General features: G+C 41.1%; 2 protein-coding genes across 3 annotated transcripts in view; both read left to right on the plus strand.

Moving 5' to 3' along the window:
- The first annotated feature begins 5,698 nt into the window (after positions 1 to 5,698).
- The window catches only part of LOC115541678 (uncharacterized), a 34,552-nt gene continuing 22,008 nt past the window's right edge, over positions 5,699 to 18,242 (plus strand). The window contains exons 1-4 of one of the 2 annotated variants that reach the window (XM_030353515.1): positions 5,701 to 5,998; positions 6,824 to 6,970; positions 7,106 to 7,170; positions 7,636 to 8,162. In XM_030353515.1, coding sequence (XP_030209375.1) covers positions 5,833 to 5,998; positions 6,824 to 6,970; positions 7,106 to 7,170; positions 7,636 to 7,758 — 501 coding nt within the window. In that variant the 5' untranslated portion in view covers positions 5,701 to 5,832 and the 3' untranslated portion in view covers positions 7,759 to 8,162. Of the gene's footprint in view, positions 5,999 to 6,823; positions 6,971 to 7,105; positions 7,171 to 7,635; positions 8,163 to 18,242 lie in introns of those variants that run through there. The other variant, XM_030353518.1, reaches the window with a different exon arrangement.
- LOC115541676 (uncharacterized) lies at positions 9,867 to 12,770 on the plus strand. Its single transcript, XM_030353513.1, has 5 exons — positions 9,867 to 9,975; positions 10,150 to 10,548; positions 11,379 to 11,525; positions 11,661 to 11,725; positions 12,266 to 12,770. The coding sequence occupies exons 1-5, from the start codon at positions 9,888 to 9,890 to the stop codon at positions 12,386 to 12,388; spliced, it is 822 nt and encodes a 273-aa protein (XP_030209373.1). The 5' UTR covers positions 9,867 to 9,887; the 3' UTR covers positions 12,389 to 12,770.

Below are 18,242 nucleotides of genomic sequence, written 5' to 3' on the forward strand. Positions count from 1 at the left end.
CTGCTTCGACACGTGCAAATTACATTGGAAACAGCAACAGCCTCTTTCTCTGAATGAAGCGGCGCCACACACTGCCACTGCAACTGGCACCGCCTCGTTTCGAGTCTGAATTGTAGCGCCTTCAAAGTAGCCTATAAAAACTTGAATGCACAACATTGTGTTTAGTTCGTAGTAGCCTATCTCATACGGTGACTGTCATTACGTTCGTATTGATTATCATCATTATGGAAGCATCTAGGAGGAGAGGTCGTTATAACACGTGGGAACACTTTATTCTGATCAGCGGTACACCGATCCACCGATAGAAAGATCCGAGGAGCAACTTCTCCTGTACTGGATCAATCCACAAATGTGTACCCTCATCTCTTCATACTGGCGCAACAATTTCAATGTACGCCGGCCTCATCTGTTCCTTCTGCACGAGTGTTCTCCAAATCAGGGGCGGAGGCAGACTTTGTCTACATCCGGGGCTCAGCCCTGAAGGGGGTATGGGGTCTCCCCCAGAACATTTTGGATTTCTAAGATCGCGATTTCCTGCATTCTAGTCCATATTAGGGTGACCTGCTGTACATTGGCAAATCCTAAATCCCTTCTAATTCATAGCTTACATTTTCAGTTGCAGGGCCTGCTCATGACATTAGGTATTCAATGGAAAGAAACAATAACCACTTAACTATTGACTTCTAGAGATTTTTATGTAAACTGCAAAATGTAAACTGCAATTCAAGTTTACATACATTCTGCAATTTTATGTAAACTGCAATTCAAGAATGGAGACCATTGTTAGCTAATGTACTATAACACCTTCAAAGTTATTTTTCACCACCCCAATTTCATCGAAACACCTTCATCCATCAAATTATGTCTTCTTACAAATGTCTGAAGTTTTTGTTGTTGACAATTATTTGCCCAGTAATATGGCTTAATGTAATGTACAGGGAACATGGTGCCTGGGTTGTCATAACTTCAAAAGCTTTAAAAAGATCCCAGGCTTTTGAGGTGAGATTCGGGGCTTCAGTCCCGAAGGCAAGCCCCCCGCTCCGCGCCTGCTCCAAATGTGGAGTTGAGAGCAAAAAAAGAAACAGGCTCAGTCCAAAAATGATGTTCCTAAATCAAAATCTTAGAATCTGAGTATTCCCTATATCTCACATACCCCCTGGTTACACAAAATATGCACACAAAAGATGACAAACTTGTGCCATATTTTCCCAGCACATCCTAATTTTCCACAAGCATTCTCTCCCCAATAACATAATACACAAATTAATGTTAATCTTTATTAGTAGCCCTGTCACAATCTTTGTATACGTGTGCATGTGTGTATAAAGACACACACTGTGTGTGTGTGAGTGAGTGAGTGAGTGAGTGAGTGAGTGAGTGAGTGAGTGAGTGAGTGAGTGAGTGAGTGAGTGAGTGAGTGAGTGAGTGAGTGAGTGAGTGAGTGAGTGAGTGAGTGAGTGAGTGAGTGAGTGAGTGATTGATTGATTGATTGATTGATTGATTGATTGATTGATTGATTGATTGATTGATTGATTGATTGATTGGGTGAGTGAGTGAGTGAGTGAGTGTGTGAGTGTGTGCGTGTTGGTGATTTGGTGCGTGCGCACTAGATTTATGTCACTGTCCGTAACCCCATTGCGTTGCGTGAACGTGGAACCATAACGTGCCCTTTCGGCGCATTGTTTCGAAAATGGGTTCATAACTTGAAGCTTCAGTAACAGTGACCTCTCCTGGTGAAGTGCAAAGGCTGCAACTAAATTAGCCTGGCAACATAGTGGCCAGGAGGCTTTAAAGGCCTTTTTATGGTCCCACGTTCCCGCAACAAAATGACCACGCAGACGCTTCGACGCTGTCGTGAACGTTTATGGTTCTGCGTCGGGTTTTAGTAAGCGGACCAATCACAGCCCTTGCTGCTGTGTCGCGTAGATGGAAGGTTATGATTTTCGGGAGGCGCACGTCAGGCCCTTGCGGTGGACGTAAGGGGTCCGTAACCCCCTTACGTTGCGTGAACGTCGGACCATAAACATCACTAGTGTTAAGCCAATTAAGATTGAGGGACTTCATTTACAGATCAAGTCAATCTTCCACGCGGCCGCGGGCTACGGAAACGCCAATATAAGCGAACAGAACCGCACTGTACCGCAACGAACAGTAGCGCATACGACTGAGCGGGTTTGTGGGTTCTCGTAGCATAGACTTGAGGGGATAACCCTTCCTCTGCTTTCTTTAGACCGTTTCCCTCCGGGGGGCAGCGGGATGGTCAACCTCTGACCAGGGGGGGGCGTGGCCCCCCCTGACCCCCATCTGGCTACGCCCAGAGCCATAGAGATAGAAGAGTTGCGACACTGTGATCTCACCGGCGGGGTGGTCACGTGGTTCATGTAAGCCTGTATAGTTCCAAAACACGCCGCGCTGCCATGTTCTTCTATGGGACTGACAGCAGCGATCGCAATATTGGATGTTAAATATAAATTAAAAACACATCTACCCAAGTACTATTGATTCATATTTGTAAAAGTCAGTTTTACATTTGGAGTGGAGGGTGACAACTGAAAGCTACTTAGATACGTATTTAAGTTTGAGGGAAAGCTTCACGTTCGTGTTAGCATGGGTAGCATAGGCTACTGACTTTAGTGACTTAACCTTAACTTTTACCTTACTACATCTGTTCTGAAATCAAAGACGATTCAAGGTGTTCTTTTTTGCGCAACTGGACTACTGGATGCTTGGATGAATTTTATTAAAGAATGAGTGAGACAACAAGAATGTGTGTGTATTTGCGTGTGTGTGTGTGTGTGTGTGTGTGTGTGTGTGTGTGTGTCCAACTGGAAAAACAAGTTCACTTTGTTCTTGTTTTTCCAAAGTGTTAACAAGAGAGGAATACATTGAGGAAAGGAGACAATTAAAAAAGCAATACAAATAATACGGACAACTGGAACTGGTTATAGAACCCTCCAGCAAATGCAGATTCCACTTCCTAACATCTGCACGCTGCAAAGGAGGATGCAGCATGTAAAGCTGGAGCCAGGAGTTAAAAGTGTTTGAGATGCTGAGTGTTTAGAAAAAAAAATCCTCTCCACATATATCAGGCTGATGTTTGTGGAACCAAAAACCAGTGGGATCAACTATGACTAAGAACAACGAAGCAAACATACAGTAAGTGTGAACAAGAACAGCAAAGTAAAGCCAGAGGGTATCAATAAATAAAACAAAGTTAGTCATGTGTGGAACAAGAACCACAAATGTGTGAACTGGTGTGCGTGTATATCTAACTTGAAAAACAAGAACAAAGTGAAGGAACAGCGAGGAATATTATAAGTTATTAATAAACAAACAAAATACTCCACATCCATCAGGCTGAGGTCAAGGATAGCAAAGTGCATCAGGTCGAAAGGAAGGTTAACAATCGCAGCCAGCAGCCGTCGCCACCACCAGCCGCCACCACCACCAGCCGCCACCACCAACAGCCACGAGCAGTCGCCACCACCAGCCACCACCAGCCGCCACCACCGACAGCCGTCGCCAGCACAAGCCGCCACCACTAGCAGTAGAAGTCACACCACCATCCTTTGCCAGCTCAAGCAGCCATCGCCTCAAGCCTCAGCCACCTGCAGCAGCAGTGTTTGCTGGCACCAGCCAGCTCAAGCCAGCAGCAACCGCTAGCAGCATCCACCGCCATCAGCATCCCCCCATCAGCAGCAGCCACCAGCACCATCAGTATCCCCCATCAGCAGCATCCACCGCCATCAGCATCCACCATCAGCAGCAGCCACCACCATCAGCATAGACTCAGGGCTGGAGACTCTGCTACTCTCTCTTTCATATTTTTTATTTGACTCAGCAAAAGAAAAGTGTGATACAGATGTTCATAATAACCTGACATCTTTTCAGGTTATATTTATCCTATTAAATCCATCAATCCTTGGAGGTGTTTAAGGCATCGATAATTGCTGTGAGGAGGTTGACTCTTTTTTAAAACGTCTGTAGTGTCTGCATACTTTTACCAGCTCCTCAATCCTCTGCTGGAAACACTATTCATAACAGCGCCAATTTCATTAGCCAGACTCTAAAATCCTGTTCAGCGATCGGAGTGGCCGACTCCACGAAAGCTCCTAATGATAATTACAGGGCAATAAGAGATACTTTGGGCAAAATAGCATCTGACTGTGATGAGAAAACCCAAACCAAATGTGAAGCTGCTAAGCTAGTTTCAAAACTTAATAAACTGGAGACAGCATTAATGTTGACCATTAATGACTAAGTTGTGGGTCCGGGAACTGGGTAGGTTTAAGGCGACTGATGATCATCTACAAAAAGGACATGGATTTAGTAACTGAGACTTTGGCACTGGTATGTTGTTACTCTGCGAGACCAGGGAGCATACTGGTCATATAGTCGTAATTGAAAAGCACTTGACAGTTGAAGCATAAGAAAGACTATCAGAGCTTGTGTTGTTTGTTATTGCATGCTTCTAGAGGTGTTGACCCAGAAACCCCAAAATGAACTCTACCATGAACGTCAGCCAGCGGAAACAGTTGTGGTGTCTGCACGCCGTCCAACCAGCAATGCTTCCTATAAACAGGCTGAAGCTATCCCACCATCAAAAAATACACAGACACACACACACACACACACACACACACACGCACGCACGCACGCACGCACGCACGCACGCACGCACGCACACACACACAGACACACACACACACACACACACACACACACACACACACACACACACACACACACACACACACACACACACACACACACACACACACACACACACACATAATAATTAGATAATTAGATAAAAATAACCATGGACAAAGGGTTCCTGTGAATTTACAGAAGCCTTAATTTATTTTAAGAATGTATGACTCATAGGATCCATGGTTTATTGCAATGTGTCAGTCAGTTCATGAGCCACTTATTTATCCCAGGTTTTCACCTTGCCAAAACTAGGTTTGATTCCCTCTGATGCAGCAAAATGCTATTAATGTATGAAAATATAGTTTTGGATGGAAAAATGAATTCAATTAATACTAAAACAAGATTTCTGTATCATTGGTGATTAAGAAAACGTAATGCTAGAAAAACTATAGTTGAATAATTACCAAACAAAAATGTTTACATGTTTTCTGACATATTTGTATTTGTATTTGTATTGTAATCTAAAATATAAGAATAATTCATCAAAGCAGTTTAATCTAACATGGAAATGTAATGAAACTCAGGTCATATCAACTCGCCTGATACGCGTACAGAAATAACCGCAACATTTTCCACAAGGCCAACCAATCACAAGTCATTTTTAATCCTTCCGCCTTCATTCAAATGGGTGTGATGAAAGTATCAAATGTCTTCACTCCTCCACAGATCATCATGATGAGCTGGACGTATGTCTTTCTTCCCGTCATCTTGGGTAAAATATTTATATTAACATTTGTATTTCAATAATACATGAGTTGTATATGATGTCCTGTGTAAGGTATGATGGGTATTTGGTGTTTTAAAATCACATTTATGTATCATCATATGTTGCTCCATGTTGCTGCACATTTGATCTTAATAATAATTGAAAGTATTTTTCGTTCAGGTGCTGTTGTGTCCTGTCAAGACGTACTCTCTAACCCAGTACTGGAGCTGACCGTGAGACCAGGAGATAACGTCACTCTATACTGTGACTGTAAACTCGCAACTAAAGTAAATTTGGCTTGGTACAGGAACTGTTCTCATGAAAATCAGCCAACACTATCTCTGAATTGGGAGGACAGAGATCAAGGCATTTTTTATTATGGCAAGAATGGAACAAATTTCTTCCATTTAAATATGATGTGGAACGATTCGTCAAACTCATTCGACTTACTGATTAAGAACATCACTGATTCTCACCTTGGTCTCTACTACTGTGGAACTGAAGAACTGAACGGGGAAAAAGGAAACAAGAAAAAATCCATCTACACATATGGTAAAATAATCACAAGGATTTTGTCAGGTAAGTTGACTATTTTTGTTGTCAAATTCATTAATATGAATTCAATATATTATCATATGTCGGGATCTTATGCAAATGTGTTCCAAGTCAAGCACTTTTTAAAGATGGGCAGGATGTGCTGATTGGAGGCACTTGTGCCGCTACGATCTCCGCCATTACAATTACATTTACAATCCCTACGATCATCCTGCACTTTTAAGATAAAGGTCAGAACAATTGTAGAGGCTAGAGAGTGTATTGATTCATTATTGTATTGTTTAATTAATTAAAATGTACCTCTATTATATCCAATATTAAAATGTATTAATTCATGAAAACATCATAATAAATCAGCCAGCATTCTTCGACCAAAGCTTTCGGCCCTTTCCCACGAGGCGACTCACCCACGATAATGAGTTCACCGACGGGGAGAGGGGGGAGCGACCAGGGCTGAGGTCGGCTCTGATGGTTGTTTAATGTGCGGGGTCTAGAGACACCTAAAAGTGCTGCCCCCCTTAGGGGTAGGAGGGCAAAGTCTTTTCAAACCAGTTTAGTATTATCGGGCCTGACTGCGTTGTATAGAGGGGACTGAGACTGAAATCGGCGATGATGGTGGGAACAGACAACGGGAGGAAACAAATGACCCGATAGCGTAGACCACCACTGATTGTCAAGACCGGTCGTATAGTGTGTACTGCCAAAGTCCTTCCCATCTTTAATAGTCACCTAGTGGGCAGGAGCATTCAGGAGTTATATCCTGGACAGTGGTCGAACAAACTTAACTTTTATGAACCAAGATTGTAAGAACTAGCACTTCTGAATTTGAACAACATTATGTGTCCTTAGATATCCCTTTAGATGCCGGTGCCGTAGACCCTGCTGCTCCAGACTGTGGACAGTGCTGGATGCTGCTGGTCATCCTGTGTCCCTGCTCTGCTCTTCTCCTCTCCCTCCTCTCATCCTTGGTCGTCTACCTCCGCTGCAGAAGGAAAGGTAGAGTATACATCTCTGTTAACTGGCCTCTTCTGTATCTTGAGAACACCTACGTTATATATTGTCTTCCGTAGAAGCAGCTGTCTCCCTTTGCTGGTTTTGTGGCCTTATGATGACTGTTTGTGTTTCTTTAAGATGAAGACCTCCATGTTGCACAGACAACACCCAGCAGTAGAGATGTAACATCAATCAGGAACCAGGTAACGTATAGTTCATATACTTAGGTACATTTGTGATGTAATGGTAGAGGATAGTATGGAGTACATTTACAGGCTGTGGTGGAGCGCTGTACAAAGATGTTTACTGAAGGCTGAATGAACATCAATGGACCCAATGTTCAGTGATAGTCAGGTGTTATTAGACGCAGGAAGAGAAGTGCTCTACAGGAAGTAGATTCCTCCTGTAGAGTTGCCTCATAAGGGTCTAACAAGGGACACACTTTAGCAGTGTTCAATAGTTTGATTTGAGACGGGAAACCAACCATTATGTTGATGATGTAATACTATGATGTGTGTGGATGATGTTATGGTTTATCAAAGTGTACATTATGTTGATGACGTAGGTTACCGTAGAGTGTACAGTATGTTGATGATGTAATGGTGTAGCAGAGAGTGAAGTAGGGTAATGATGTATGAGTGGTATTGATGGTTATATGTCTCTCTCAGGATGAAGTTGGCCTGTGTTACGCTACACTGGATATCCCTCTACGTTCTCAGAGACCTAAAAAGAAGAGAGTCCAACCCTCAGAGTTCAGCACCTACTCAGCCATCAATACTAAGAGGATGTGACCATGACCAAGTCTTTAATACCAATACAGGGCTCTACTTCCTCAATATGACCTCATCTTTGTGCTGTCAAGAGGACGAAGAATATATAGTTTAGTTATATATAAAACTAATGGCCAGTTTTTATTTATTTATTCATATTCATGCATACATATATTATTTATGTAAAGAATAAAGCCCTCCTCTCTTTGTTCTTCTACTTCCTCTTCCTGTTTACGCTGTGTTGAAAACTCCACGTCACAAATGATCTCAGAGCTTCTCCGCCCGCAGTACGAGTGGGCTTTGAGAGGCGGTTTGGTTAGGGTTCCTCCCAGAAAAAAAAGCATACAGCCCAACGCACACACATAGACTCCCCAACAACAACAAAAAAAAACACAGTCGCAGACACAAACACACATGTTTGTGTGTATTGAAATTGCCTGTGGATAAAATGTATTTTTGAAATTGCATTTTTGATCAAATGTATGAATGAATAAATAAAGTCCAAATAATGTGGCATAATAATGTGTTTCATATTTTTGTTTGACTCAGCAAAAGAAAAGTGTGATGCAGGATGTTGCCATCAATCCATGGGGCACATTCGTTAAATTGATAATTGCTGTGAGGAGGTTGACTCTTTTTTATAACGTCTATAGACTCTGTTTATATTTACCAGCGCCTCAACCCCTTGCTGGAACACAATATTCATAACAGCGCCAATTTCATCAGCCAGACTCTAAAATCCTGTTCAGCGCCAGATGGAGTTGTAGGGCCGACTCCACAAAAGCTCCTAATGACAATTACAGGGCAATAAGAGATACTTTGGGCAACATAGCATCTGAACATCAAAACGTAATAAACTAGAGACGGCATTAATGTTGACCATTAATGAATAAGTTGTGGGTCCAGGAACTTGGTAGGTTTAAGGCGACTGATGATCATCTACAAAAAAGGGACATGGATTTAGCAACTGCTCGGAGTCTTTGGCACGGGTGTTTTGTCACTCTGTGAGACCAGTTGAGGAGCATACTGGTCATAAGTCGTAATTGAAGAGCACTTAACAGTAGCAGCATAAGACTATCAGAGCTTCTGTTGTTTGTTATTGCATGCTTCTAAAGGCGTTTACCCAGAAACCCCAAAATGAAACTCTACCATCAATGTCAGCCAGTGGAAAGAGTTGTGGTGTCTGCACGCCGTCCAACCAGCAATGCTTCCTATAAACAGGCAGAAGCTATACCACCATCAGAAAACACACACACACACACACACACACACACACACACACACACACACACACACACACACACACACACACACACACACACACACACACACTCTCACACACACACACACACACACACACACACACACACACACACACACACACACACACACACACACACACACACACACACACACACACACACACACACACACACGTATGAACAAAAAGTGAAGTGCATGCACAATTGACAGATGAATAAGAACAGAAAAAATATTGAGTTCATACCCAAACTCAGTTGAACCACATAGGAGAGATGAAAAAGAGATACAACTAACCATTGACAAAGGGTTTTTGTGAATTTAGAAATGCCTTAATTTATTTTAAGAATGTATTATGACACTTAGGATCCATGGTTTACTGCAATGTGTCAGCCAGTTCATGAGCCACTTATTTATCCCAGGTTTTCACCTTGCCAAAAGTTAGGTTTGATTCCCTATGATGCCGCCAAATGCTATTAATATATGAAAACATGGTTTGTCAGATGGTTGTGGATGGAAAAATGAATTCAATTGATACTAAAACAAGATTTCTGTATCATTGGTTATTAATAAAACTTAATGCTAGACAAAATATTGTTGAATAATTACCAAACAAAAATGTTAACATGTTTTCTGCCATATTTTTATTTATATTTGTATTGTAATGTAAAATAAAATAAGCTTTCTCTATCTTGTTTGATGCCAACTGAAATTTCTGTGTGTGCACCCATGACAATAAAAAAAAGAAAAAAAAAAGTTTAATCTAATATGGAAATGTAACGAAACTCAGGTCGTATCACCTCGCCTGATACGCATATAGAAATAACCGCAACATTTTCCACAAGGCCAACCAATCACAAGTCAATTTTATTCCTTCCGCCTTCAGTCAAATGGGTGTGATGAAAGTATCAAATGTCTTTACTCCTCCACAGATCATCATGATGAGCTGGACGTATGTCTTTCTTCCCGTCATCTTGGGTAAAATATTTACGTAAACAATTATATTTCAATAATGCATGAGTTGTATATGATGTCCTGTGTAATGATTGATTGGTATTTTGTGTTTTAAAATCACATTTATGTATCATCATATGTCGCTCCATGTTGCTGCACATTTGATCTTAATACTAATTGAAAGTATTTTCCGTTCAGGTGCTGTTGTGTCCTGTCAGGACGTACTCTCTAACCCAGTAGTGGAGCTGACCGTGAGACCAGGAGATAACGTCACTCTATACTGTGACTGTAAACTCGCAACTAAAGTAAATTTGGTTTGGTACAGGAACTGTTCTCATGAAAATCAGCCAACACTATCTCTGAATTGGGAGGACAGAGATCAAGGCATTTTTTATTATGGCAAGAATGGAACAAATTACTTCCATTTAAATATGATGTGGAACGATTCGTCAAACTCATTCGACTTACTGATTAAGAACATCACTGATTCTCACCTTGGTCTCTACTACTGTGGAACTGAAGAACTGAACGGGGAAAAAGGAAACAAGAAAGAATCCATCTACACCTATGGTAAAATAATCACAAGGATTTTGTTAGGTAAGTTGACTAATTTTGTTGTCAAATTCATTAATATTAATTCAAATAATTATCATATGTCGGGATAATATGCAAATGTGTTCCAAGTCAAGCACTTTTTAAAGATGGGCAGGATGTGCTGATTGGAGGCGTTTGTGCCGCTACGATCTCCACCATTACAATTACATTTACAATCCCTACGATCGTCCTGCACTTTTAAGATAAAGGTCAGAACAATTGTAGAGGCTAGAGAGTGTATTGATTCACTAAATGTTTAATTAATTAAAATGTTCCTCTATTATATAGAATATTAAAATGTATTAATTCATGAAAACATCAAAATAAATCAGCCTGCATTCTTCAACCAAAGCTTTCGGCCCTTTCCCACGAGGCGACTCACCCACGATAATGAGTTCACCGACGGGGAGAGGGGGGAACGACCAGGGCTGAGGTCGGCTCTGATGGTTGTTTAGTGTGTGGGCTCTAGAGACACGTAAATGTGCTGCCCCCCTTAGGGGTAGGAGGGCAAAGTCTTTTTCAAACCAGTTTAGTATTATCGGGCCTGACTGCGTCGTGTAGAGGGTACTGAGACTGAAATCGGTGATGAAGGTGGGAACAGACAACGGGAGGAAACAAATGACCCGATAGCGTAGACCACCACTGATTGTCAAGACCAGTCGTATAGTGTGTACTGCCAAAGTCCTTCCCATCTTTAATAGTCACCTAGTGGGCAGGAGCATTCAGGAGTTATATCCTGAACAATGGTCGAACAAACTTAACTTCTATGAACCAAGATTGTAAAAAGGTAAGAACTAGCACAGCTGAATTTGAACAACATTATGTGTCCTTAGATATCCCTTTAGATGCCGGTGCTGTAGACCCTGCTGCTCCAGACTGTGGACAGTGCTGGGTGCTGCTGGTCATCCTGTGTCCCTGCTCTGCTCTTCTCCTCTCCCTCCTCTCATCCTTGGTCGTCTACCTCCGCTGCAGAAGGAAAGGTAGCGTATACATCTCTGTTAACTGGCCTCTTCTGTATCTTGAGAACACCTACGCTACATATTGTCTTCCGTAGCAGCCACTGTCTCCCTTTGCTGGTTTTGTGGCCTTATGATGACTGTTTGTGTTTCTTTAAGATGAAGACCTCCATGTTGCTCAGACATCACCCAGCAGTAGAGATGTAACATCAATCAGGAACCAGGTAACGTATAGTTCATATACTTAGGTACATTTGTTATGTAATGGTAGAGGACAGTATGGAGTACATTTACAGGTTGTGGGGGAGCGCTGTACAAAGAAAGATGTTTACTGAAGGCTTGATGAACATCAATGGACCCAATGTTGAGCGATAGTCAGGTGCTATTAGACGCAGGAAGAGAAGTGCTCTACAGGAAGTAGCTTATTCCTGTAGAGTCACCTCAGAAGGGTCTAACAAGGGAAACACTTTAGCAGTGTTCAATAGTTTGATTTGAGACGGGAAACCAACCATTATGTTGATGATGTAATACTATGATGTGTGTTGATGATGTAATGGTTTATCAAAGTGTACATTATGTTGATGACGTAGGTTACAGTAGAGTGTACAGTATGTTGATGATGTAATGGTTTATCAAAGTGTACACTATGTTGATGACGTAGGTTACAGTAGAGTGTACAGTTTGTTGATGATGTAATGGTGTAGCAGAGAGTGAAGTAGGGTAATGATGTATCAGTGGTATTGATGGTTATATGTCTCTCTCAGGATGAAGTTGGCCTGTGTTACGCTACACTGGATATCCCTCTACGTTCTCAGAGACCTAAAAAGAAGAGAGTCCAACCCTCAGAGTTCAGCACCTACTCAGCCATCAATACTAAGAGGATGTGACCATGACCAAGTCTTTAATGCCAATACAGGGCTCTACTTCCTCAATATGACCTCATCTTTGTGCTGTCAAGAGGACGAAGAATATATAGTTTAGTCATATATACAACTAATGGCCAGTTTTTATTTATTTATTCATATTCATGCATGCATATATTATTTATATAAAGAATAAAGCCCTCCTCTCTTTGTTCCTCTACTTCCTCTTCCTGTTTATGCTTTGTTTAAAACTCCACATCACAAATGATCTCAGAGCTTCTCCGCCCGCAGTACGAGTGGGCTTTGAGAGGCGGTTTGGTTAGGGTTCCTCCCACAAAAAAAGCGTACAGCCCAACGCACACACATAGACTCCCCAACAACAACACAAAAACACACAGTCGCAGAAAGAAACACACATGTTTGTATGTATTGAAATTTCCTGTGGATAAAATGTATTTGAAATTGCATTTTTGATCAAATGTATGAATGAATAAATAAAGTCCAAATAATGTGGCATAATAATGTGTTTCATATTTTTGTTTGACTCAGCAAAAGACAAGTGTGATGCAGGATGTTCACGTGTTTTCAGGTTATATTTTGCCTATTAAATCCATCAATCCATGCGGCACATTCGTTAAATTGATAATTGCTGTGAGGAGGTTGACTCTTTTTTATAACGTCTATAGACTCTGTTTACATTTACCAGCGCCTCAACCCCTTGCTGGAACACAATATTCATAACAGCGCAGCCAGACTCTAAAATCCTGTTCAGCGCTAGGTGGAGTTGTAGGGCCGACTCCAAAAAGGCTCCTAATGACAATTACAGGGCAATAAGAGATACTTTGGGCAAAATTACGTCTGAACATCAAAACGTATTAAACTAGAGACAGCATTAATGTTGACCATTAATGACTAAGTTGTGGGTCCAGGAACCTGGTAGGTTTAAGGCGACTGATGATCATCTACAAAAAAGGGACATGGATTTAGCAACTGCTCGGAGAATTTAGAATTTTTTTTAGGCCCGGTGGTAAGAGCTGATAGTGTGATTTGTTATACATTTTTCACGGGATTCTAGAGTATTTGTTGGTTATTTCCATGTAAAACGCTTGCTTAGCCATCACAAGTTGATAATGATTCAATAAACATGTTATTAACAATAAACTAATTTAATTTACAATACAATTTTTGGTTGCGCTGTCACACTAAATTTGTACCGGCTGCCAAATTTGTACCGGGCGCGTCATCCATACGTAATCCATTCCAAACCTGCCCGCAACAGATGATCGCGTCGTCCGTTGCCGGGCAGGTTTCAAAAAACATTCGCGCTCATGTTGCCAAAGACAAAATAACATAGTACAGTTAACGGATCGCTAGATAACACTTGTTTTTACTTTATATTTGTATTGTATTTCATTTTTTTATCAAATTTAGCGAGTAAACTGAGAGTTTAAAGCGGGTTTCAAAAAACATTTGCGCTCATGTTGCCAAAGACGAAATAACATAATACAGAAAACGGATCGCTAGATAACACTTGTTTTTACTTTATATTTGTATTGTATTTAATTGTTTAATCAAATTTAGCAAGTAAACTGAGTGTTTAAAGCAGGTCAAGGACGAAATAGCACAATACAGATAACGGATCGCTAGATAGAAGGTTCGCGAATGTTCGTGAACCTTTCACGTCATTCGAAAGGTTCTAATCATCTGATCATCTGTTGCCGGGCAGGTTTGGAATGGATTACGTATTGATGACGCGCCCGGTACAAATTTGGCAGCCGGTACAAATTTGGTGTGACAGTGCCATGCTAATGATGATCTAACTTAATGCTGTCAGATTGTCCGTTATGATGGGGCATAATCTGCGCATGCGCGACACCGCATTTTTTTTTTTCTTTCATTTTTTTTCATTATTTTTTTTTTTGGCCTGTTGTTGGCCTGGCGGGGGCGCTCGTTGGCCTGGCGGCCCGCCAGGCCTGAACAATGGTAGGGGAAACACTGCTTCTAAAGGCGTTTTACCCAGAAACCCCAAAATGAAACTCTACCATCAATGTCAGCTAGCGGAAAGAGTTGTGGTGTCTGCACGCCGTCCAACCAGCAATGCTTCCTATAAACAGGCAGAAGCTATACCACCATCAGAAACACACACACACACGCACGCACGCACGCACGCACGCACGCACGCACGCACGCACGCACGCACGCACGCACACACACACACACACACACACACACACACACACACACACACACACACACACACACACACACACGTATGAACAAAAAGTGAAGTGTATGCACACAGTCAGATGAATAAGAACAGAAAAAATATTGAGTTCATACCCAAACTCAGTTGAACCACATAGGAGAGATGAAAAAGAGACACAAAAGAGATATGAAGAGGACAAAGGGTTCCTGTGAATTTACAAATGCCTTAATTTATTTTAAGAATGTATGACACTGGATCCATGGTTTACTGCAATGTGTCAGCCAGTTCATGAGCCACTTATTTATCCCAGGTTTTCACCTTGCCAAAAGTTAGGTTTGATTCCCCATGATGCCGCCAAATGCTATTAATATATGAAAACATGGTTTGTCAGATGGTTGTGGATGAAAAAATGAATTCAATTAATACTAAAACAAGATTTCTGTATCATTGGTTATTAAGAAAACTTAATGCTAGACAAAATATTGTTGAATAATTACCAAACAAAAATGTTAACATGTTTTCTGCCTTCCTCTATCTTGTTTGATGCCAACTGAAATTTCTGTGTGTGCACCCTTGACAAAAAAAAAGAAAAAAAAAAAAAGTTTAATCTAATATGGAAATGTAACGAAACTCAGGTCGTATCACCTTGCCTGATACGCATATAGAAATAACCGCAACATTTTCCACAAGGCCAACCAATCACAAGTCATTTTTAATCCTTCCGCCTTCAGTCAAATGGGTGTGATGAAAGTATCAAATGTCTTCACTCCTCCACAGATCATCATGATGAGCGGGACGTATGCCTTTCTTCCCGTCATCTTGGGTAAAATATTTACGTTAAAATTTCTATTTCAATAATACATGAGTTGTATATGATGTCCTGTGTAAGGTATGATGGGTATTTGGTGTTTTAAAATCACATTTATGTATCATCATATGTTCCTCCATGTTGCTGCACATTTGATCTTAATAATAATTGAAAGTATTTTTCGTTCAGGTGCTGTTGTGTCCTGTCAAGACGTACTCTCTAACCCAGTAGTGGAGCTGACCGTGAGACCAGGACAAAACGTTACTCTATAATGTGACTGTAAACTCACAACTAATGTAAATCTTGTTTGGTACAGGAACTGTTCTCATGAAAATCAGCCAACACTATCTCTGAATTGGAAGGAAAGAGATAATGGAATTTTTGATTATGGCAAGGATGGAAGAAATTTCTTCCATTTAAATATGATTTGGAACACTTCGTCAAACTCATACGACTTACTGATTAAGAACATTACTGATTCTCACCTTGGTCTCTACTACTGTGGAACTGAAGAACTGAACGGGGAAAAAGGAAACAAGACAAATTATATCTACACATATGGTAAAATAATCAAAAGGATTTTGTTTGGTAAGTTTACTTTTTTTGTGGTCAAATTCATTAACGTGAATTCAAATAATTATCATATGTCAGGATCTTATGCAAATGTGTTCCAAGTCAAGCACTTTTTAAAGATGGGCAGGATGTGCTGATTGGAGGCACTTGTGCCGCTACCATCTCCACCATTACAATTACATTTACAATCCCTACGAATATCTTTTAAGATAAAGTTCAGGACAATTACAATCGTAGAGGCTAGAGAGCGTACTGATTCATTAAATGATTAATTAATTAGAATGTTCCCCCATTATATCCAATATTTAAATTTATGAATTCATGAAAACATCAAAATAAATCAGCCAGCCTTCTGCAGTCAAAGCTTTAGGCCCTTTCCCACGAGGCGACTTACCCACGATAATGAGTTCACCGACGGGGAGAGGGGGGAGCGACCAGGGCTGAGGTTGGCTCTGATGGTTGTTTAGTGTGCGGGGTCTAAGACACGTAAATGTGCTGCCCCCCTTAGGGGTAGGAGGGCAAAGTCTTTTTCAAACCACTTTAGTATTATGGGGCCTGACTGCGTCGTGTAGAGGGGACTGAGACTGAAATCGGCGATGCCGGTGGGAACAGACAACGGGAGGAAACAAATGACCCGATAGCGTAGACCACCACTGATTGTCAAGACCGGTCGTATAGTGTGTACTGCCAAAGTCCTTCCCATCTTTAATAGTCACCTAGTGGGCAGGAGCATTCAGGAGTTATATCCTGAACAGTGGTCGAACAAACTTAACTTCTATGATCCAAGATTGTAAAAATGTAAGAACTAGCACCGCTGAATTTGAACAACATTATGTGTCCTTAGATATCCCTTTAGATGCCGGAGCTGTAGACCCTGCTGCTCCAGACTGTGGACAGTGCTGGATGCTGCTGGTCATCCTGTGTCCCTCCTCTGCTCTTCTCCTCTCCCTCCTCTCATCCTTGGTCGTCTACCTCCGCTGCAGAAGGAAAGGTAGCGTATACATCTCTGTTAACTGGCCTCTTCTGCATCTTGAGAACACCTACGCTACATATTGTCTTCCGTAGAAGCAGCCACTGTCTCCCTTTGCTGGTTTTGTGGCCTTATGATGACTGTTTGTGTTTCTTTAAGATGAAGACCTCCATGTTGCTCAGACATCACCCAGCAGTAGAGATGTAACATCAATCAGGAACCAGGTAACGTATAGTTCATATACTCAGGTACATTTGTGATGTAATGTTAGAGGACAGTATGGAGTACATTTACAAGTTGTGGTGGAGCGCTGTACAAAGATGTTTACTGAAGGCTGAATGAACATCAATGGACCCAATGTTGAGCGATAGTGAGGTGCTATTAGACGCAGGAAGAGAAGTGCTCTACAGGAAGTAGCTTCCTCCTGTAGAGTCGCCTCATAAGGGTCTAACAAGGGACACACTTTAGCAGTGTTCAATAGTTTGATTTGAGAAGGGAAACCAACTATTATGTTGATAATGTAATACTATTATGATGCGTGTTCATGATGTAATGGTTTATCAAAGTGTACATTATGTTGATGATGTAAGGTTACAGTAGAGTGTACAGTATGTTGATGATGTAATGGTTTTTCAAAGTGTACATTATGTTGATGACGTAAGGTTATAGTAGAGTGTACAGTATGTTGATGATGTAATGGTGTAGCAGAGAGTGAAGTAGGGTAATGATGTATCAGTTGTATTGATGGTTATATGTCTCTCTCAGGATGAAGTTGGCCTGTGTTACGCTACACTGGATATCCCTCTACGTTCTCAGAGACCTAAAAAGAAGAGAGTCCAACCCTCAGAGTTCAGCACCTACTCAGCCATCAATACTAAGAGGATGTGACCATGACCAAGTCTTTAATACCAATACAGGGCTCTACTTCCTCAATATGACCTCATCTTTATGCTGTCAAGAGGAGGAAGAATGTATAGTTTTGTTATATATAGTTATATATATATTATATAGTATAGCTACATCAGTCTCAAGAGAGTGCAAACATGTGATAAAATAAAGCGTGTTTTAAATACCATATACTGCTTGCATATTGTTTGTCCATAGTATAAATCCAATAAGGTGTTCTTTTGTTTATTTGCTACATTATTAGAAATTGTTTGCTGTTTATTGTTTACTATGTAGTAGGGTTGAGTGAAGGGTAATGTACAAAGGCCTCTGTGTGTATCAGGTTATGATCTTTAACTGGCTAAAGCTATTCTGCGTAGGTTTTAATGTTTGGCCCGTTAAATATCCTGTAATACCTTTAAGAACACATCATTTC

This window comes from Gadus morhua, chromosome 4, assembly GCF_902167405.1.
Source record: "Gadus morhua chromosome 4, gadMor3.0, whole genome shotgun sequence".
Taxonomy (NCBI): Eukaryota; Metazoa; Chordata; class Actinopteri; order Gadiformes; family Gadidae; genus Gadus; species Gadus morhua.

Excerpts from the sequence above, each read along its gene's own strand:
- LOC115541676 (XM_030353513.1), top strand. The coding sequence starts at position 9,888 with ATGGGTGTGATGAAAGTATCAAATGTCTTTACTCCTCCACAGATCATC. Across the intron at positions 9,976-10,149 it reads CTTTCTTCCCGTCATCTTGG|GTGCTGTTGTGTCCTGTCAG; the intron begins GTAAAATATTTA and ends TTTTCCGTTCAG. Across the intron at positions 10,549-11,378 it reads AATCACAAGGATTTTGTTAG|ATATCCCTTTAGATGCCGGT; the intron begins GTAAGTTGACTA and ends ATGTGTCCTTAG.